Source organism: Typopeltis vanoorti, chromosome 25 (assembly GCF_054136105.1).
Source record: "Typopeltis vanoorti isolate ZY-2024b chromosome 25, IOZ_Tvanoo_1.0, whole genome shotgun sequence".
NCBI classification, from domain to species: domain Eukaryota; kingdom Metazoa; phylum Arthropoda; class Arachnida; order Uropygi; family Thelyphonidae; genus Typopeltis; species Typopeltis vanoorti.
In genome coordinates this window covers 53,765,605-53,785,271 of record NC_143573.1, presented here as the reverse complement: position 1 = coordinate 53,785,271, position 19,667 = coordinate 53,765,605, and the positions used below count along the sequence as shown (strand labels likewise).

The window sequence follows — 19,667 nt, the reverse complement described above, 5'->3', positions numbered from 1 at the left end:
TCTGAGAAAAATTAGAGGACTGAACCAATGGCATAATCATATTAAAAATGAAGATATTAGAAAGGAACTTAACATTGTCAGCATTCAAGAATGTGTCAGCAGAGCTGACATCAAAGGGGGTTTGGCCACTTAAATAGAATGGATGAAGAAAGGTAAGCAAAACAGTTTGATGCCAAGATGGCAAGAAAGAGACCCAGAGGAAGACTAAGGTCTAGGTGGATTGATTTGGTCAGAAGTGCCTTAGAAGCATGGAATGCTAGAAATTACAATATTGGAGTGCTCACAAGTAATAGATTGAGGAAAATTATAGGAGATTAATAATAATGTAAACTTAATCATGTAGTGCCATAATAGTAACACGAACACCACTTGGGAGTACATATCAGGAAACTGATGATGATTGAGACTTTTAAACTGTTTAGAGGTGGTTACAGGTTGACACTGGGGAGGTCTTTCGCTTGGTTGAACAGCAGGAAAGAGTGACGACAAGAGGCCATCCCTAGAAGTTACGAAAGGAATCTGTAAGCAAGAGGGTGAGGAGTGGTTTCTTTGCATGGAGGGTGGTTGAACCATGGAATGCATTGCCTGATGGAGTGGTGAGAGTGAGAACGGTCAATGAGTTTAAGGAGTGGTATGATAGACTTTGTGTTTCTTAGGGGGGGGGGACCTCCCCTCAATGAGTCCTGATAGACTTTGTGTTTCTTAGGAAGGACCTCCCATGATGAGTCTTTTGACTCCATGGAGGCCTGAATAATAATAATAATAATATTTTACATCGGTTATGCTCTTCTTTAAACATTAAATTTCCTCCTCCATACATGCAACATGATTCTTCATTTTCATTAACTCTTACTTAAAGTTTTCCATGTAATTTCTATTATTACTATTGCAAGCACTTACATCCATTTTCTGATTATTCCTGGTAGCACTGTTGTCATTTTTGGAAAGTCCTAGCCTTTCATTGCACTTCTTGCATATTATAGTACGTTCCATAACAATCCATATAATACATTCTAACAATCCATAAATTTTTAATGTTTTCGGACATATACATAAAACAATTGTCACATCTGATCCACTGTGAAAAGTCCACAGAAAAACTCAATCTCTGAGCACGCTGCTGGCATATGCTTTTTTGCTGCCAATGTCACGTTTTCGTAACAATGACTAGCACTTCCACGTTAATCAAGATAACAACTGAAGTGAACACTTAAAAAAAAAAAAACACAATACAATGATTATATCCAGCCTGTCTGTCACACAAAAGCACTATTATACAAATCTGGGTCTGGCTCGCACGTCTTTCTTTCACTACGCATTATTCCTGCTTCCTATGTAGAGTCTGCATGTTACTTAGATGCGACTTCTTGTTTAGTACCACTCCCAACCAACCTGTCGCCAAGCCTGCCACTGGGGATGGATATATTTTTGACTGTAGAAGCATATGTTCACGGGGCCGGTTTGCCTGCTTGCAGGATGAAAAACGCCAGATAAGCTGGCAGAAAAAACCCTACTGTCCGAACCCAAGACCTGCTAACTTGGCTATGACTGAGGAAGATCCTCAAGTTCCTCACGTCCTCGACAGGAATCAAACCTGGAACACTCCTTCCCAAGGCATATGGTTGCGAAGCACAAAGCCACTAGGCTAATCATGCGGACGAGTCTGGCTCCCACTGATGAGACCTAAATAAAGTTTTAAACCAGTCTGGGTAGTGGCCCTTCCCGTAATGCATAGCATTATACATATCCATAAGGATATGTGCATTGAATTAAGGCAACTGATGTGAAGTCATTAGACAAGTAGTCCAGTCATGAAGTGACTTCATGTTCAAACCTTGTTTGCTTACACTTGGATAAAGGATGAAACCAAGAATATAATTTCTTGACATCTTTAATTTGTAGTATAACCAAGTGGAAAAAATCTTAACACTTCTCATTGTGACACTAGCACCATGTATCATCTTTGAACATCATTATGAAAATCTTTATGCTAGAACATTGGATTGGAAAGACTAATCCATGTCCCAAATAGAAATTCACCAAGCACTTGCCATATTATTAGCTTTGCTGTTTTCTCTAAATTTTCCTGAAATATTTCTGTATGTCTGATATTCTTTACCTACCTTACTATTTGGATCTCCAACAAGAACTGGCGTCTACATTTTCCTTAAGCCAGCTATCTTCTTTAATGACAAAAAAAACAAAAAACATCCTCAATTTCTTACTTAGTAAAACTTTCTGTAGGTCCACTGACAAAAATAAAAAATAAATCTCACTGTCCAATTCCCCATTTTGAAATGTGCCACTATCATTGTACTTGAAATTGCCTGCAATTCAAGATGTTTATAGTCATTAATTAATAATAGTTCACCTGCAGGAAACAGCAGCGTGTGATATGGATAAAAGGTGTTGGAATGTAAACTAACTTAAAAGAAATAGTTCTCTATAATGGGAACATCATACAAGAAATTCTTCATGTTCTGCATTAAAAACACAACCGCTCACTAGGACATACAAGCAGAGTGAGTGGAATAAGGTTATAGTAGTGCAACCCTGCCACTACTAGAACCTGTAACATGATAACGGAATCAACAAACTTCAACAAGGTGTTCTAGAGGTCATTCTAAGCAAAAAAAAAAAAAAATTCGAACACATTATTGAAGATTGTTGGTTGCATCAGAGAGCACCCTGTATGTGGAAGAACTGTAAGGCAGGTGATTATGTAAATTCGGGTGACAGCATGGATTCATTTGCCTCTAAGGTGTTCTGATGAAGATGATAATAATATCATGGCTCTTTATTATTATTACTACATGACACCTCCAGGGAGTCCAAAGACTCATTGAGGGAGGCACCTACTCTACAACTCTCAGTCTCCACCACTTAATCCACCAACTACAATGAACTGCATCATCTACACCAACACCATCTACGACCCACCACCACCACCACTACCACTAATATTTTCACTTTTCACAGACAATCACAAACATCTATGCCCATGGCAGGATTTGAACCCACAGCCTTTTGGCTGGAGAGCAGATACGCTAACCACTCGGCCAACCAGACTGGTTTAAACATTTCATTTATCTACTTGACTGTAATTTATTACAGAAAGCGAGTATATTACTAATACATAAAACTATGCTGTCTCACACAACATATGATATTTTTTATTATGCATTCCAGATATCTGGCTTTAATTAAATTTTACAATGTTATAATCCACTTCAGGATTAGGATACTAACCAACCTATAATTTGTCATTCTCATCTCTCTCTCTCTTTCTCTTGCATCCACTTTTATGTAATGAAACCATCCTTTCTCTTTCCACTACCTCCTTGGAAAGTTGCTTCAATTGAGACTAAAACATCTAGCTGTGGATGCTGTTAGTTCTCAAACACTTTCACACAATACCTGCTAACTATCCTATCTACTTATACTACAGCATTCACATCAAGATTTCCAATATTCTGACCACTTCCAGTTCAGCCATCTTTATTCTCACATTTATTTCTGTTATATCACTAAATGAATTTCTTCACCGATAACTTGATATTTAACCTGTTTCTTGTTATCAGATGTTTTATAGAAGCATATGTGGTTGACAAAGTAACATTTAAAAAAAAATGGTTACCACACATATGAGAAATTAGAATTTAATATCATTTCCTATATATTTCACTCATTCTAAAATGGGCATCATTCAAGGAGAATGTAAAAGATTGGTTACAACATTCAAATTATGAAATACAATTACGAGTCATGCACTTCCTCGTATATCAGTCACAGCTGAGTGAAGAAGAAAAAGTAATATTAAAGTTCCACAGAACCAAATATAGTTCTGTAGTTCAAGGTTAACTAAAAAAATAAATAAATAACAGTAAATAAATAAATTATTATGCACAGTTTATGAAAATTACTTCTCAAAATTTTAAGACAGACATACCATCTGATTGATTAAGATGAGGACAATGATACAGGGTTTTGCAAGTTTTAAGGAATACACAATTGAATTTAAATCTACTATAGTGCAAAATTTTAGAATGATTCCAATGAACACTTATGTCATGAGAAGCAAGGCAAAGCCAAATTCTCTGAATTCTAACAATCTTATGCAGTCTTGGTGTTCTTGGATTCTAATTTAGCAAAATGGCTGAGTAGTAAGGTCAGCTGAAACAGAGCACTCAATAAACAATTTATCCTTGATAGATCGTAGGATAAATGAATGGAAAACTTTGATGGAGGCCTTCATCCAGCAATGGGTAGAAAATGGCTAATGATGATGATGATGATGGTATGAAATAAGCTCACTTCTGCTAGTTTGAATGTAGTGTATAGATTGTATTTGTGAAGTTATGCAGAAGTCAGATTGTAGTTTGTCTGTAGGATGATAATTATTATTTTTGGATGGTAGCTTCATTATATCCTTAGATGTCAAAGTGATTCTTATTTTATTGAGTTCTTCTAATAGAAAGGAATCCAAAGAACAAATTGTGAAACTTCTGTGAACAAGACTGCATGCAGAGAATGATTCTGATCAAGTGGGAAGTGATGTGGAAGAACGGGAGAGTAAGACAGGAGAAAATGAAGAAGTGAGTGGCATGAGTATAGGGAATGAGAGAACAGGTGTGCAAGAAAGATAGACAGGGAAATAGGGAGCTCAGATTAATTCCAAACCCCCCCCCCCTGCTAGAAACATCTTTATTGTTGAATTTAAGGCAGATGCACATCCATAAAAATGACAATATTTTAGTACTAAAAGCACATAAAGCAAATGTAACTGTAGTACTGGATTTGAATGTGTATATAAATAAAATGAGAGATCTATTTAGTGATGTCAATTCTTATAGATAATCATAAAGTGACCCCACATACAATATTGATAATAAAGCAGATGATTTAATAAAATATTTTTGCAAGAAAATATCCAAGTTTACAAGGACGATGTTCTACTTAGATCTATTGTGGATGCTAGATATTTACCTACATATTACCTAGGCAAATATTTACCTATTATACTGTCTCCACATGCAGAAAAAATGTCTTCATACATAAAAAAATCTCTAAAGACTTCATTATAATAGCAATTCTGAATGTTACGTGTACTAACGTCTCAAGAGAAGACACGATACTAATATTAAAAGATATTAAAGAGGGCGCTATAAAAGAGGGCACTAGTGAGCCAAGCGCTGTGGACATATCTAAGAAGAGCACCTGATTGAGATAAGTTATTCTAGGAATAATTAATTATATATGCGTAATTGTTTGAGTAAGAGTGGCTGTAAATGTTGTGCGCTACCGATATTATTAATGTTGGGGATTTTTCTTGCCTAAACTTAATAACGAAATCGTTATTATTAGACCTAGTAAGCTGCAGAGAAAAAAAAAATGGCGGCGGCATTGTCATTCCATGATTTTAATTTAGATTTCAGTCGTTTCGTTAAGTGTGAGGTCTGTTATATGTATCCCTTTGATTACATAAACGATTTGTGGATGTATAGCGTGGATGGAAGAAGGGTGTGTGCAAAGTGTGATCTGAACGAGGAACTGATGAATGCAAATATCAAATTGATGACAGAAAGTGCTAATAACGAGAATGTTTAACTTGTATATTAATGATATTGGCGAAGATTTGGATGGAGATATTCAGTTGTTTTCAGATGATGCAAAGTTGGGACGAACCATGAAGAGTAGTGAAGATGTTGTGGCCTTACAAGAAGACTTGAATAAATTGAGCGATTGGGTACGGAAATGGGGATGTGAGTTCAATATTAAAAAAATATGTCAAGGCAGGTGTCAACTCTCTGGCACATTCCATCAGAATACGTGGTGGTATATTATCAAGTCCCACAGCCTTATTTACATCTAGTTTACTCAACTCCCCAAACACCTCTTGCTCACTTACAGTCAGTCTCTCCTCCCCTTCATCAACTGCTCTTAATCTCTCCATGAAGTCACATTCACAAGATTGAAAGATCTTTATGAACTGCTCATTAAGTATCTCCACCACACATTCTGCAACAGCTGTCTTTATACCATTTCCTCCAATCAATGTCATCCTTCCATAATCATTCTTTCTTTAGCTGGCTACATATCGAAAGAACTCCCTAGGATTATTTTTGGCTTCATTAGCTAACTGCTGTTCATACCTCTCTTTAGCTACTCTCACCAACCAAGTTAACCAACACCAACCTGGTCTTTGTAGACCTCATGAAATTGGTTACTTCCACTTCTCTTATGCTGCCTCCACAATGCCCTTTTTCTCTGTATTGCATGCTTAATTTCTTTATTCATCCATCTCACACCTACCTTATATAACCTTCTCACCCATGGTATACATTTAGACATTGCATCTACTAAATAGCTTTTGAAAATCTCCCAAGCTGCATTGATCTCTTTTCCAGCTAACTCCTCATTCCATGCTACACCTGCAAGCTGTCTCCTCAGCTCTTCATGATCACCCCCCCCCCCCTTGTAGTTCCACATAAACCCTTTTTTCATGGGGTTCCTTGCACTGCTGGCAACCACCCAGGTAATCACCACATGGTCACTTTCACCAACTGGTGGATGATTTGACACCTCGTTGATAATTACATCCTCCGATGAGATGACCAAATCCAAGACCCTTAATCCTCGTGTGCCCTCTGTTACATACTGTCTGAGGTAGTAATCCCTCAAAAACTCAAGAAACTCATTTTCTTTACTTCTGGTTGCTATCTCTTCATTCCAGTCTATATTGCCATAATTAAAATCACCCATAATTATCACCCTTTTCTTATTTACTTGACTAATATGATTGTACATTTCATTATCACCACCATCCAGATTACCTGGTCTATAAGAACATCCCACCAAGTATTTGATTCTATTCACCTCTATCTCACCATACTGTCTCAAAACCACTGGCCCTATTTCCCTCTTGCATCTCTACCTTGTATGGACATAACTCTTTCTCTATCATTAATAGCACTCCCCCTCCCTTTTTACTCCTTCTATCCTCACGAAACACATTATACCTTTCCATCTCTATTCCTGTCAGGATGTCGTCCTCATCTAACCATGTCTCACTTATTCCGACAATCTCTGGGTGCACAGACGCAATTAGTGCAACCATTTCATCCACCTTGTTTCTTATACTTCTAGCATTGGTATACAAACATAACAACTCATTTCTGGATCTACAGCTAGTTCCACTGATACCACTCACTCGATGTGATCTCTCCATGCTGGACTGGGGCCATTCCCCTTTCTGCTTCTTCATTTTATAACCCTTTGTAATTCCATCTGTTTCCTCTTGATCCCTGGTCATCCCATTAATTTCCTGCCTACACATTCTCTCACCTCCTGTTGGAGCATCCACTTTTTTCTCACGCTGTGTGCCCTTGTCCACCCTGAGCCTCCCCGTTTCCCTGCTCCTCTTGCACACCCATTCTCTCATTTTCTATACTCATACCACTCACTTCCCCATTCATTTCCACTTCTTCAATCTATCCTGTCTTACTCTCCTGCTCTTCCACATCACTCCCCTCTTGATCTGATTCATTCTCTCTATTCACTTCTCTACTTTCCAGCAGCAATCTCTCGAAGCGACTCACACCATAACCACTCAAATGCTGTCCATCGCTCAACCCCATCTGCTCTAGTTTGACTATCAATTTATCATGAGGTACTACTCTATCAAAAGCTGTTGCGAAATCCAAGTATATTACTGTATCCTTCTCCTCTATCCAAGGAAGCAGTCTCTTTATTGTAATAAGTAAGTAGATTACTAAAACATGACCTCCCTTTAACAAATCCATTCTGTTCATCAAAGATAATACCATTGTCAACCCAACTCTGGATCCTAGTTCTCACAAGCTTCTCCAACAACTTAACTACAACACCTGACACACAGATATGCCTATAGTTTGATGCTTGAGTTCGATCACCTCCTTTAGGAAGTGGCACAATCTTGCCCTCCTTCCACTCTTTAGGGACTTGACCGAGTGCAAGACTTGTATTAAAAAAATATGTCAAGATAGGTGTCAACTCCCTGGCACTTTCCTTCAGAATACATGGCGATATATTATCAAGTCCCACAGCCTCATTAACATCTAGTTTACTCAACTCCCCATACACCTCTTGCTCACTCACAGTCAGTCTCTCCTCCCCATCATCTACTGCTCTCAATTTCTCCATGAAGTCACAATATGAATTGCTCATTAAGTATCTACATCACACATTCTGCAACAGCTGTCTTTATACCATTTCCTCCAATCAATGTCATCCTTCCATAATCATTCTTTCTTTTGCTGGCTACATATCGAAAGAACTACTTAGGATTCTTTTTGGCTTCATTAGCTAACTGCTGTTCATACCTCTCTTTAGCTACCCTCATCAACCAAGTCACCCTCCTTGCCTGGTCCTTATAGACACCATGGAATTGATTATTTCCACTTCTCTTATGTTGCCTCCACAATGCCCTCTTTCTTTGTATCGCATGCTTAAATATGCATCAACAAGACCTGGTTGACAGAAAATGATATAGTTATAGGGATAGAATGTAAGGAGTATTGTATTTTCAGGGAAGAGAGAGAGAATAAGACAAAAGTATTGCTAATGATAGCAAAAGAACTTCAACCAACAAAAATAGAAGTTAAAGATATTTAGGTTTGCAGAAGATGGTTCATTTGAAGCTATCTAATGTGAGATAGAAGCCAATAGGACAAAATACATCAATAGTTGCTCCTGTAAAGCAGGAGTCCACAAAAATATATGGATGCAATACATTGGCATATTAGCACAATGAGTGCAGACTAAGCGATTATTACAGGGGACTTCAACTATACTATCTTCAACTTTACATCCCTTCTTATTCATGTGTTGAGGCTTAAGTGCTGGGAGGACATCATGTTGGAGGTTTAATGGAATATGTACAGTACTAGGAAAGGATTAAAAACTAATTCGTACCAACCTGGTGCGACCATAAAGGATGTAACTGAGTCTATTAGAGAGCAAAAGGAAAGGGTGAAAGAAATGATTGTTGTGGCAGGTATGAATGATTTGAAAGGAGATAAAATGGAAATGATAGAAGACCTGAATGAATTGTTTGAGGTAGCAAAAGAAAAGAGTGAGAGAGTTAGAATGATTAGTCTTTTGCCACGGTATGACAGTGAAATGTTTAAAAGGAGAGCCATAATTGCGAATGACTTTATGCGTGGGTTATGTATGATTAGTGGTGTGGAATTTGTGGATGTGTGGAGTGAGTTCGATGGGCGAAAGGATCTATATAAGATGGATGGCTTGCATTTGAATGGTTACATTGTAAGGAGACTTGAGAAAGTGTTGGTGAATGTAGTGGATGTGCAAATTCAGGGAAACTAGATTTATTAAGGGGGGGGGGGTAGATATACAGTCCTTAGGGAGGCAGTTGAATGTATGAATGAATATAATATGCCCAAGCGAATAAAGACAACAAATCAGAGTGGGATAGTTAATATAAGGCATCAAGGTAGGGTTGGGGCTAATGGGGGTCTTAAATTCAAGTACACTAATGCTAGGAGTATTAGGAACAAGAAGGAAGAGTTTTGGGCCATGGTTGGCACTTCCAGACCACAGGTTATTGGTATTAGTGAATCATGGCTGACAGTAGATGATATAGCTAGTGGGATTGAATGTGATGGGTATAGTGTGTTCAGGAATGACCGGGAGAATAAAATGCGGGGGGGGAGTATTGTTGATGATAGCTGATGAGCTACAGCCAAGGAGAATAGAAGTTGAATTGCAGGATAGAGAAAAGAGCACATTTGAGGACATTTGGTCTGAGATTGTGGCTAGCAGAACTAAATATACAATTGGGTGCTGCTATAGACCAGATGATGGAAAAGATGGTGGTGACAGTATGCACAAGCAAATAGAAGAAATGAGTGGAAGGAGGGTAATTATTATGGGAGATTTCAACTATGGTCGCTTTGATTGGAGTGAGGAGAGGACACACGGGAGGAAGGAATTGGATTTCATGCAGTTATTAAGGGATAACTATCTGCGACAGCATGTAATGGAAAATACCAGGGGTCAGAGAGTGCTTGACCTAGTAATTACATCTGAGGATTTGGCTGTAACAAATATGACCACATTGCCATCAATTGGTGAGGGTGATCATAGGGTCTTGACTTGGGAGGTGGCTAAAGGTGTGGAATTTTCAATTAAGACAGGGTACATGTGGAATTATCGGGCTGGAAAGTATGACAAGCTTAGGAGTTTGATTGGTTCAGTGCCATGGCATGTACAACTGCAAGGACTAGAAGTTAATAGTGCATGAGAGGCAGTTAAGAAGTGTTTGCATGAAGCAATGGCTGACTGTATACCTAGAGTCCGAATAATAAATCAAGTAGGGGTTAAATGGATGAATAACACCATTCAGCTTGAGCTGCAAAAAAAGAAACAACTATGGAGGGAATTTAAGGAGAAAGGTGACCGGCGGGCACATGAACGGTATAAAGCGCAGGGCAGAAGGGTAATGAGTGTGGTAAGAAAAGCAAAAAAGGATTACGAAAGAACATTGGCCATGCAGGCTAAAGAGAATCCTAAACAGTTTTTTAGATATGTAGCAAGTAAAAGGAAAAATGTACATGGCAGAATGATTTTAAAGAATGCCGATGGTAGGGAGGTAACTGAATCAGTTGATATAGTTGAGTTACTGAGTGAGCACTTTGCAAGCATATATCATCCAGGTGGTGACATTGCAGAAACGAATAAACCAGTAGATTATACGGGAATCGTGGTGAATGAAGTGGAGGTGAGTAGTCTATTGCATAGTCTCAATGTCAATACATCCGTGGGATTGGATGGTATACCAGCTCGTGTCGTACGAGAAGCAGCTAAAGAATTGTCAGTACCCTTGACCATTTTGTTTAATTTGAGTCTTGGGTCTGGGTTAGTCCCGAGGGGATGGAAAGAGGGGAAAATAGTTCCACTGCATAAAGGTAGTTCCAAGACTGCTGTTGTAAATTACCAACCGATTAGCATATCAGGAATCATTGTCAAAGTCTTAGAGAAATTAGTCAAGAAAAGAATACAGGATTGAATAGATGAAAATGGGATATTGTATGGGGGACGACATGGTTTTGTGAAGGGTAGATCATGCCTCAGTAACTTGCTCACATTCAATAACACAGTGACGGCTGAACTGGATAGGGGTAATGGGTTTACAGTGATACCACTGGACCTTGCCAAGGCCTTTGACAGGATACCACATGGAACCCTAATCAGTAAACTGGAGCAGATGGGGATAGATATAGGGTTGGTGAGATGGATAGGAGGGTGGTTGAAGGAGAGATACCAGAGAGTGGTTTATTCAGGAGTTGAGTCTAAAAGACGGCTTGTGACTAGTGGTGTGCTACAGGGCTCTGTTCTTGGACCGTTGCTTTTCAATTTGTTCATCAATGATATAGGAAAGGATTTGAGAGGAAGTGTTCACTTGTTTGCTGATGATGCAAAGTTGGGTAGAGCAATTGTGAGTGCACAGGATGTCAAAATGTTACAGGATGATTTGGATAGTTTGGAGGACTGGGCTAGGAAAAATGGATGTCAATTTAATGTGGCAAAGTATAAGGTTATGCACTTTGGGGTGAAAAGAATAGCAGCCGTATATTGCATTGGTGGAACTGTACTCCAGGAGATTGATGAAGCCAGGGATTTGGGAGTGTTGGTGGATAGGGAATTGAAGTTTAGGGGGCACATTGCAAAAGTGACTAAATCAGCTCATCAAATCACTTGGCTTCTGAAAAATACTTTAACATGCAGAGACAAACAAGTTGTTGTTCCTCTGTATCAAGCCTTGATAAGACCACATCTGGAATACTGTGCCCAGTTATGGGCACCAGGGTTTCTTCGTGATTGGGAGGAAGTGAAGAGGATCCAGAGACGAGTGACCAAGATGATAGCAGGTCTGTGGAATGAACCTTATGAGAACAGGTTGAAGATTTGTGAGTTGCAGAGATTGGACAATAGGCGAAGGAGGGGTGATATGATTGAGACATTCAAATTACTGAAGGGTTTCTACAAGATTGATCCAGAAGATATTTTTGAAAATATGACTGGTGGTGGGAGGACTAGGGGGCCATGCATGGTGTTAGAGCTAGGTTTTTTACTTGGAGAGTGGTGAATGAGTGGAATAAGCTTCCAGAGTCTGTTGTGGGTGCTACGACTGTGAATGAGTTCAAGGCAAGGTATGATAGGTACTGTGTCAATGCTGAATAATTGTTCTTGACATGATGTTAGGGCCTCCCTCGATGAGTCTGTCGACTCCTTGGAGTTGCCCGGAACAATAATAATAATAAAATAATAATAACTGTGATAGAACATGATGCTTTTATGTGATAGAACATCATGCATCAATTTTAATGCTTCCAATATTTTGTCTTAGTCACTGAGACATCTTCAGGAATTACAGATAACTCTTGTAACACACACTCAAATACAACACAATACTAAGTGAAACATGTGGGTGACTCTAAAGTCCTGTCTAGGTGGTGCACCCTCTATGGGCATTTGTAGGTGGCCTAGGATGTAAAGTGGGGCCTCTGATAATTAATGTTTCCCAAATTTTGGAAATTTTTATGCAACAGTATTTATTTAAATTCAGTTGATTTCTGAGTGGGTTGCAGATTCTAAAAGAATCTGCCATCCCACTTTACATCCTAGGCCACCTACAAACACCCAAACAAATGTTCGAGAGAAGCAGTATCAGACTGAATACCTGCGACCAGGAGGATAAACCAAGTATGGATTAAGTGGATGAGTAGTGATATAAAGAAGGAGCTGAAAGAAAAAAAAAACACTGGAGGGAATATAGTGAAAACAGTGATCAGCATGCTTGTGAGCAGTATATAGCACAAGCAAGAAGGGTGACTAGTATGGTAAGAAAGGCTAAATCAGATTATGAGAGAAAATTAGCTAGGCAGGGCAAAGTAAATCCAAGATTTTTTTCATTATGTAGAAAGTGATTATGAAAGGATAACTTTAATTACTCTCAATGGTAGGAAGGTGACAGAAGTAGAAGAAATAGTTGTGTTACTAAGTGATCATTCTACAAGGGTGTATCATTCAGCGGAGATTTTGCAATTGCTGATGTTACAGACATTAGTGTGAGAATTGAGGTAGACAACCTGGAGATGCCATGCTCTTCATACTGAAAAATATCCATTCGTGCTGGAGGTTTAATGGAATATTATCAGCAATGAGAAAAGATTAAAACTAAATTTTAATGCTTCCAATGTTTCATCTCAGTGACGAGACGAAATGTTCAGAGACATCTTCAGGGATTACAAATAACTTTTTGTAACAGCACACACAAATACAATACAATGATAAGGAAAACAAGTGAGTGAAACTAAAGTCCTATCTAGGTGGTGTGCCCTCTATGGGCATTTGCAAGTGGCCTAGGATGTAAAGAGGAATCTCTGATAATGTTTCCCAAATTTTGGGAAGTTTTAAGATCCGTATTTGTTTAAATTAGGTTGATTCCTGAGTGCAGATGCAGATTCAAGAAACAGTCTTTCTTTTTTGAATTTACTATGGTGGAGCATGGTGGTTTTTCCAGACCATGTTTTGGATACAACCCACAAGAGATCCTGTGGGTTGTATCCAAAACGTGGTCTGCAAGGCCAGATTGACCATAATCGTGATTGCAGATGCATGACTTTTGTTCTTCTAACTGGATGGCTGCTGATCTGCCTGTCTGTCAGAAGTAAGCCAGCTTACAGGAGCAAGGTACTCTATATACTCCAGGCACTGAGAGAGGAGGGCGCTGATCTTTGGTAGAATGGATAAGGATAGTATGTTTACAGTGGGGCTTAAAAGCTGTATGGAGGTTATACTTTTTTAACGACCTGGCTATTTTTGTGATGTGCCATAGATGTAAGGTATAGTGATGGCATTTCTGAAGTCCTCCTGAAGAGATGGTCAGGGAATGAGGAAGGACTTGACTATTTTTTTAATTCTGTAATCACTGTAGCCATTGGAAAGAAAGGTGTTGTGTATGTGTTTGGTTGAAAGGGCAGTTTCACTGGAACAAAAATTGTGGGCTCTACTGGTTAGAGTTTTAATAATGCCATATACAGAGAAAGAAAGGTTACCATTAGGAAGGTGTGTTACTAAGGTGTCTAGGAAGGGTAAACTATTGTTATTTTCCTTTTCCATCGTAAACTGGACTCTTGGATGTAGGCTATTGAGGCGATTGAGGAAGGAGTCTAATGTGTCTGGGCCATGCCATGAGGCCAAATAGAGAATACATCATCTACACATCTTAGCCAGATAGAAGGTTTTAGAGGAGGAAGAGTTATGAAAAACGAGGCATAGATTCTTTATTTATTATTTCTAATTCCTAAAAGGTAAAATCCTGGAATAGGAGAATAGGAATAGGATACTCTATGGCAGGCAACATGGAATGACAGAAGAATTATATAAGGGAAATGGCTATACCATGATACTACTGTACTTTGCAAAGGCATTTGACAGAATTCTGCATAGTAAACTATTACATAAGTTGGAGCTAGGGGAAATAGATATATGAAGCTGGCGGCATGGATAGGGGTTGGTTAACAGATAGACATCCAAGAGTAGCATATGGTGGAGTGGAATCTAGGAGAATGAGAACGACTAATGGATACCTCAGGGTTCTATATGAGGACTACTACTCTTTCATTTGATATAGAAAATGATTTGAGGGCAGAGAGATGATATTCAGAAGTATAAGAAGTTGTTTGCTGATGACACAAAACTGAAGAAAGCAATAATTGATAAAGGTGATGTAGATATCCTGCAGGATGATTTAAAGAAATTGGCATTGTGGACAAAGGATACTGTTATCAATTTAATGTTTCAAAATATAAGGTTATGCAATTCAGGATAAAAAGGTTACATACTATGTTTACACTGATGGTACTGGATTGCAGGAAATTGATGAGGCTAGGGATATGGGAAGTGATGATGGATAGAAAGTGAACTTCAGAGGGAATGTTGCAAAAGTTGGCAAAACAAAGGCTATTTAATTCGCCTCAAAATACCTGGTTTGCCACTATTTATTGCCACAATCTTTCTTCTGGATCTGCTACATAGATGATATTTTTGCTATCTGCCAACATGATTTTTGAATTAATCCCCTTCATGAAATCAACAATTTTCATTCATGAACCAAATGCACTATGGAAAAGGAGAGTGCTGATAGTTTGCACTTCCTAAACATCCTGCTACTGTCTCCTTTAGCACACTGTTCAGTTAACATTAGGATATTATTCTGTAAATTATTATTCTGTAAATTATCTATAAATAACATATCTATAAAATAGTTTTATTTAAACATAAACAAAACAAATCAATTTTGAATTTAAGGAAGTCTCTAGCTGAAAATCTCTGAATATAAAATATATGATTTGCTTTCCAATGCAGGTTTACGAGCACCCTTTAATAAATATGTGTGGATTCAAAATTATCTTAGGAATTCACATGAAGTCTTCCTGAAATTAAATAGTGACTATATAAATAATAAAATAATACATATACATAATAGTAAGTAAATGAATAATTCAAATCATACTTAAGTGCATTCAAAAGAAGTGTAGTAATTTCGATATTTCCAGTTGAAACAGCATACAATAGGGTATCTTTTATTTCAATTTCTGGTTGTTCCAGCAGAAATTTCACAAGCTGATAACTTTCAAGTTTAACAGCAATGTGAAGACCACTTAAACCTTTATAGTTTGTACAATTTATATTTAAATCAGGATTCTTCTGCAATAAACATTTTAAAACAATGCTTTTTATATCTCCGTATCAATTAATCTAAAAATTATAATTAACTAATGCAGTTCCATAATAATTCAGATTATAAATATGAAAATAATTAAATTCCTAGATAATTATATTGAAAAAACATATAAGAATATTTGAATTAGTGACACAAGGAGAAAGGAGGAGGAACACAGAATTCACATTGGGATTGTGTAATATCCTAAGCATCTCTAGTTCATCAACCACCATTATCACATCAATCCCTAGTATATCTGTAACTGCAATATCTCCAACTAGAATAAGAAGTATAACCTGTGCTTTGTATTGCTCATAAGCTTTCTGATCGTCCTTTTTATATTCCATACTCAATGTTTTTTTTTTATTTTAGCAGCTCCTGCTTAATGATGCTACTCATACATAAATTGTAACCTGATTTATCCTCCATGACTCTAGGTATGCAAACAGATACTGCTATTCCCTTCAAACACCCATAAAAATTATAAGTAATAATTAATTATAATTAACAAAATATAATTATAATTAAATTATAATTGCAAGGAAAGGATTCTAGCAATCCAAAGGAAATGGACTGCTAACACACTTCCCTTGCAATTTCTTATGCAATAGCACTGCTTCAAGCTGTCTCCTAAGTCTGGCATAATTACAAACTGTGTAGTTCTACATATACCCCCTTCTTAACTGAAAATTCCATGCATTTAGCAACTTCCAAAGACAAGAATTCAGGATCTCTCACTGGGGAGACAAAATGGGTACCTTGGCAATCAAAGTACTTCAGATGCTATTTCCAGATTTAAAATTCTTAAATTCTGAGTCCATCCTCTCTGTCACATGCTATTTCAGGTAATCATCTTTTAACAGCTACAGAAGCCAGTGGATAACATTAATTTCAATTAAAACTAGCTTTTTGTGCATGTTCAGGGCATTAAAATATTCAAAAGAACATTTGTTAACTCAAATGCAGACTATCTGAACGTAATAGCATATATTCTATTACTATGCTATAAACCTTACCAACTGAGAAAGAAATAGGCACAACCACTGTGTTGCATAAGTATAGAATACTGTTGCCAAGGAAGCATTCAAGTGTCATGTCATACTTGTCTTGTTGACCAAATGATACTATTTTATTATATATATATATATAGAGAGAGAAAGATTTATTAAGGCAATTCTAATTGAGGCTGTTTGAGCACACATTACCTCAGATGACTTTCCTTTCTGACAGATATCTTATACATTGAAACAGACATTTCCTTCATGAAGGAAGTCAGTAATGTCTGCAAATAAACATAAACTGAATCAGCAGTTATGTCTGCATCCCATTTCAGACAGCATTTGATCATACAGAAGAAAATAACATGTAATGAAAAAGGTTTCTATCATTCTGGCGAAGACATTGCAATGCAGATATGATACAGACTGATGCATTCTAGAATAGACGTAAATGAATTGGGTGTTACTAAATCTGAATGATAATATATGAATTTTATGGATACTGGCCCATGTGTTATAAAGATATGCAACAGAATTGGCAGTGCCTCTGACCAGGCTATTTAATTTAAATATTAAGTATTACGGTCCTAAGAGAAATGGCAGATTATGTGAAGTCCATTTCCCTTCGTATCCATAACTAGAAGTAGTTATGGATACGAAGCTAGCATCGAGTAGAATGCAGGAGAATATAGGTGATCAATAACTCTGCCTGCAGTATTCGATGGGTGGATTGAGTAGCTCATCGATACTGTTGCCGGTCCCAAATCCAGTTAAAGGAGGAGGGTTTGGCAATGGGCTAACAACCCATTCCTAGAAAAATTATTTTGTTGAGAAGGCTAAACAATATGAAACTGGACTAACTCTACGGAAATGATGTATGCAAGGAAAAGGTTAACAAGAAATGGTCCCACAGGGCTCAGTATGGACCTATATTGTTTAACCGTTATATCAAGGACATTGTCAGTGGATTGCAGAGGATATTCAGTTGTTTGCAGATTATGTGAAGCTGGGAAGGGTTATTAGTAATAGTGCAGATGTGGTAGTCATGCAAGAGGATTTGAATAAGCTAGACAGATGGAAAAATGAATGAGAGTTTAATGCAGCAAAATGCAAGGTCTTGAGGTTTGGGACACATTGATGGGATGCTTCATACTCTATTGGAGGAGATGTACTGGAGGAAGTATGGGAGACAAGAGATCTGGGGTTGATGACTGATAAAAAACCTGAAATTCAGGTGACATATTGCAAAGGTGGTGAAGGTAACACAGAGGATTGCTGCAATAATGAGAAGGATGCTGACCTGCAGAGATAGAAGACTTATCATTCCATTGTATCAGACCACACTTAGACTTTGTTCTCAAATTTGGTCCCCTGGATTTGAAGGGGATAAATTAACTGTGGAAAGGTTACAAAGACGGATGACAAAGATGGTTTCAGGACTGTACAAAGATAGTTATGAGGATCGGCTGAGGAAATGTGGACTGCAGAATTTGGTGAATAGAGGGAGAGGTGATATGATTGAGACTTCTAAAGTGTTGAGAGGTGGTTACAGGGCTGACACTGGGGAGTTCTTTCGCTTGGTGGAAGAGCAGGAAGGAGTGATAACAAAGGGTCATCCCTGGAAGTTGCAAACGGAAGCTGTGAGCAAGAGAGTGAGGAGTGGTTTCTTTGCATGGAGGGTGGTTGAACCATGGAATGCATTGCCTGATGGAGTAGTGAGAGCGAGAATGGTCAATGAGTTTAAGGAGTGATAAGATAGACTTTGTATCAGGTTTCCTTGAGGTTTCCTAGGAGGGACCTCCCATGATGAGTCTTTTGACTCCTTGGAGGCCTACATAATAATAATAATAATAATAATTATTATTATTATTATTATTATGAAATGGAACCTGTGTAGCTCAGTGGAAGTGGCGCTTGCATCCTCTGCGCTTGGTCGCTTGAAGTCAGACTTAAGTTCAAGTCTAGTCGCTGACTGGAGGAACATTTTCTAAGCCTTTCTTCGACCGATTCCCGAGTTAGTCGATCTCTGGCGCGGGCAGGCGGGTTTTTCCTCCCGGAAACTCGGGTTTTTCATCCCGTAAAACTCAAGAAAATCGACCGTAGAACCCACATTATTTCAGACATTAAACATATTGTGTTAGGGATAGTGACCACGAGATGGCGGCACATTTGAGCCATCTCTCTTCACTGTGTACCGCTTAATTAGTGATAGCCTTGGGCCATCTATCTCTGATTGGTACCAGTGGAGATTGAACTGCCCACTCAGTCTCCAAAAGTTAGATAGGGCTAAATGGCCTCGCCTACTCCCATATACGGGAATAAAAAGGCGTTAGCTGATTTTTTTTTTTTTTTTTTTTTATTATGAAATTCAGAACATGGAATGTCAGGATGTTATTACAGGCTGGTAAAATGTAAAATGTAGCAGAAGAATTATTGAAATATGGTATGGATATCACAGCCTTACAGGAAATAAGATGGAAAGGACAAGGAGTAATTAATAAAAAAGATTATAAGTTATACTTTAGTGGTCCTATAAAACAAGGAGAACATGGAGTTGGTTTTATTATCAACAAAATAAGGCCTACAAATCACTATTAGGATTTACACCAATAAATGAGAGAATATGTAAAATACATATTAAAGGTAAATTTCATAACATTACATTTATATATGTTTAAGCTCCAATTGAGAATGATGATGAAAATGTTATTGAACAATTTTATGATGATTTACAAAAAGCATGTGAAGGCATACCAAAAAATGATGCTATGATTGTACTAGGAGACTTTAACAGTAAATTAGGGAAGGAAGATATATATAAAGAGGTGTTTGGAAGATATAGTCTACATGAAGAAACTAGTGATAATGGTAATAGAGTT

At 37.8% G+C, this 19,667-nt stretch overlaps 1 protein-coding gene across 3 annotated transcripts in view; it reads right to left on the bottom strand.

The window, feature by feature from the left end:
• LOC150092751 (short transient receptor potential channel 4-like) overlaps positions 1 to 19,667 on the bottom strand; it is a 443,103-nt gene that overhangs the window by 307,534 nt on the left and 115,902 nt on the right. For all 3 annotated transcript variants that reach the window (XM_090414697.1, XM_090414698.1, XM_090414699.1), the window contains exon 4: positions 15,581 to 15,774. In XM_090414697.1, coding sequence (XP_090270823.1) covers positions 15,581 to 15,774 — 194 coding nt within the window. The remainder of the gene's footprint in view (positions 1 to 15,580; positions 15,775 to 19,667) is intronic.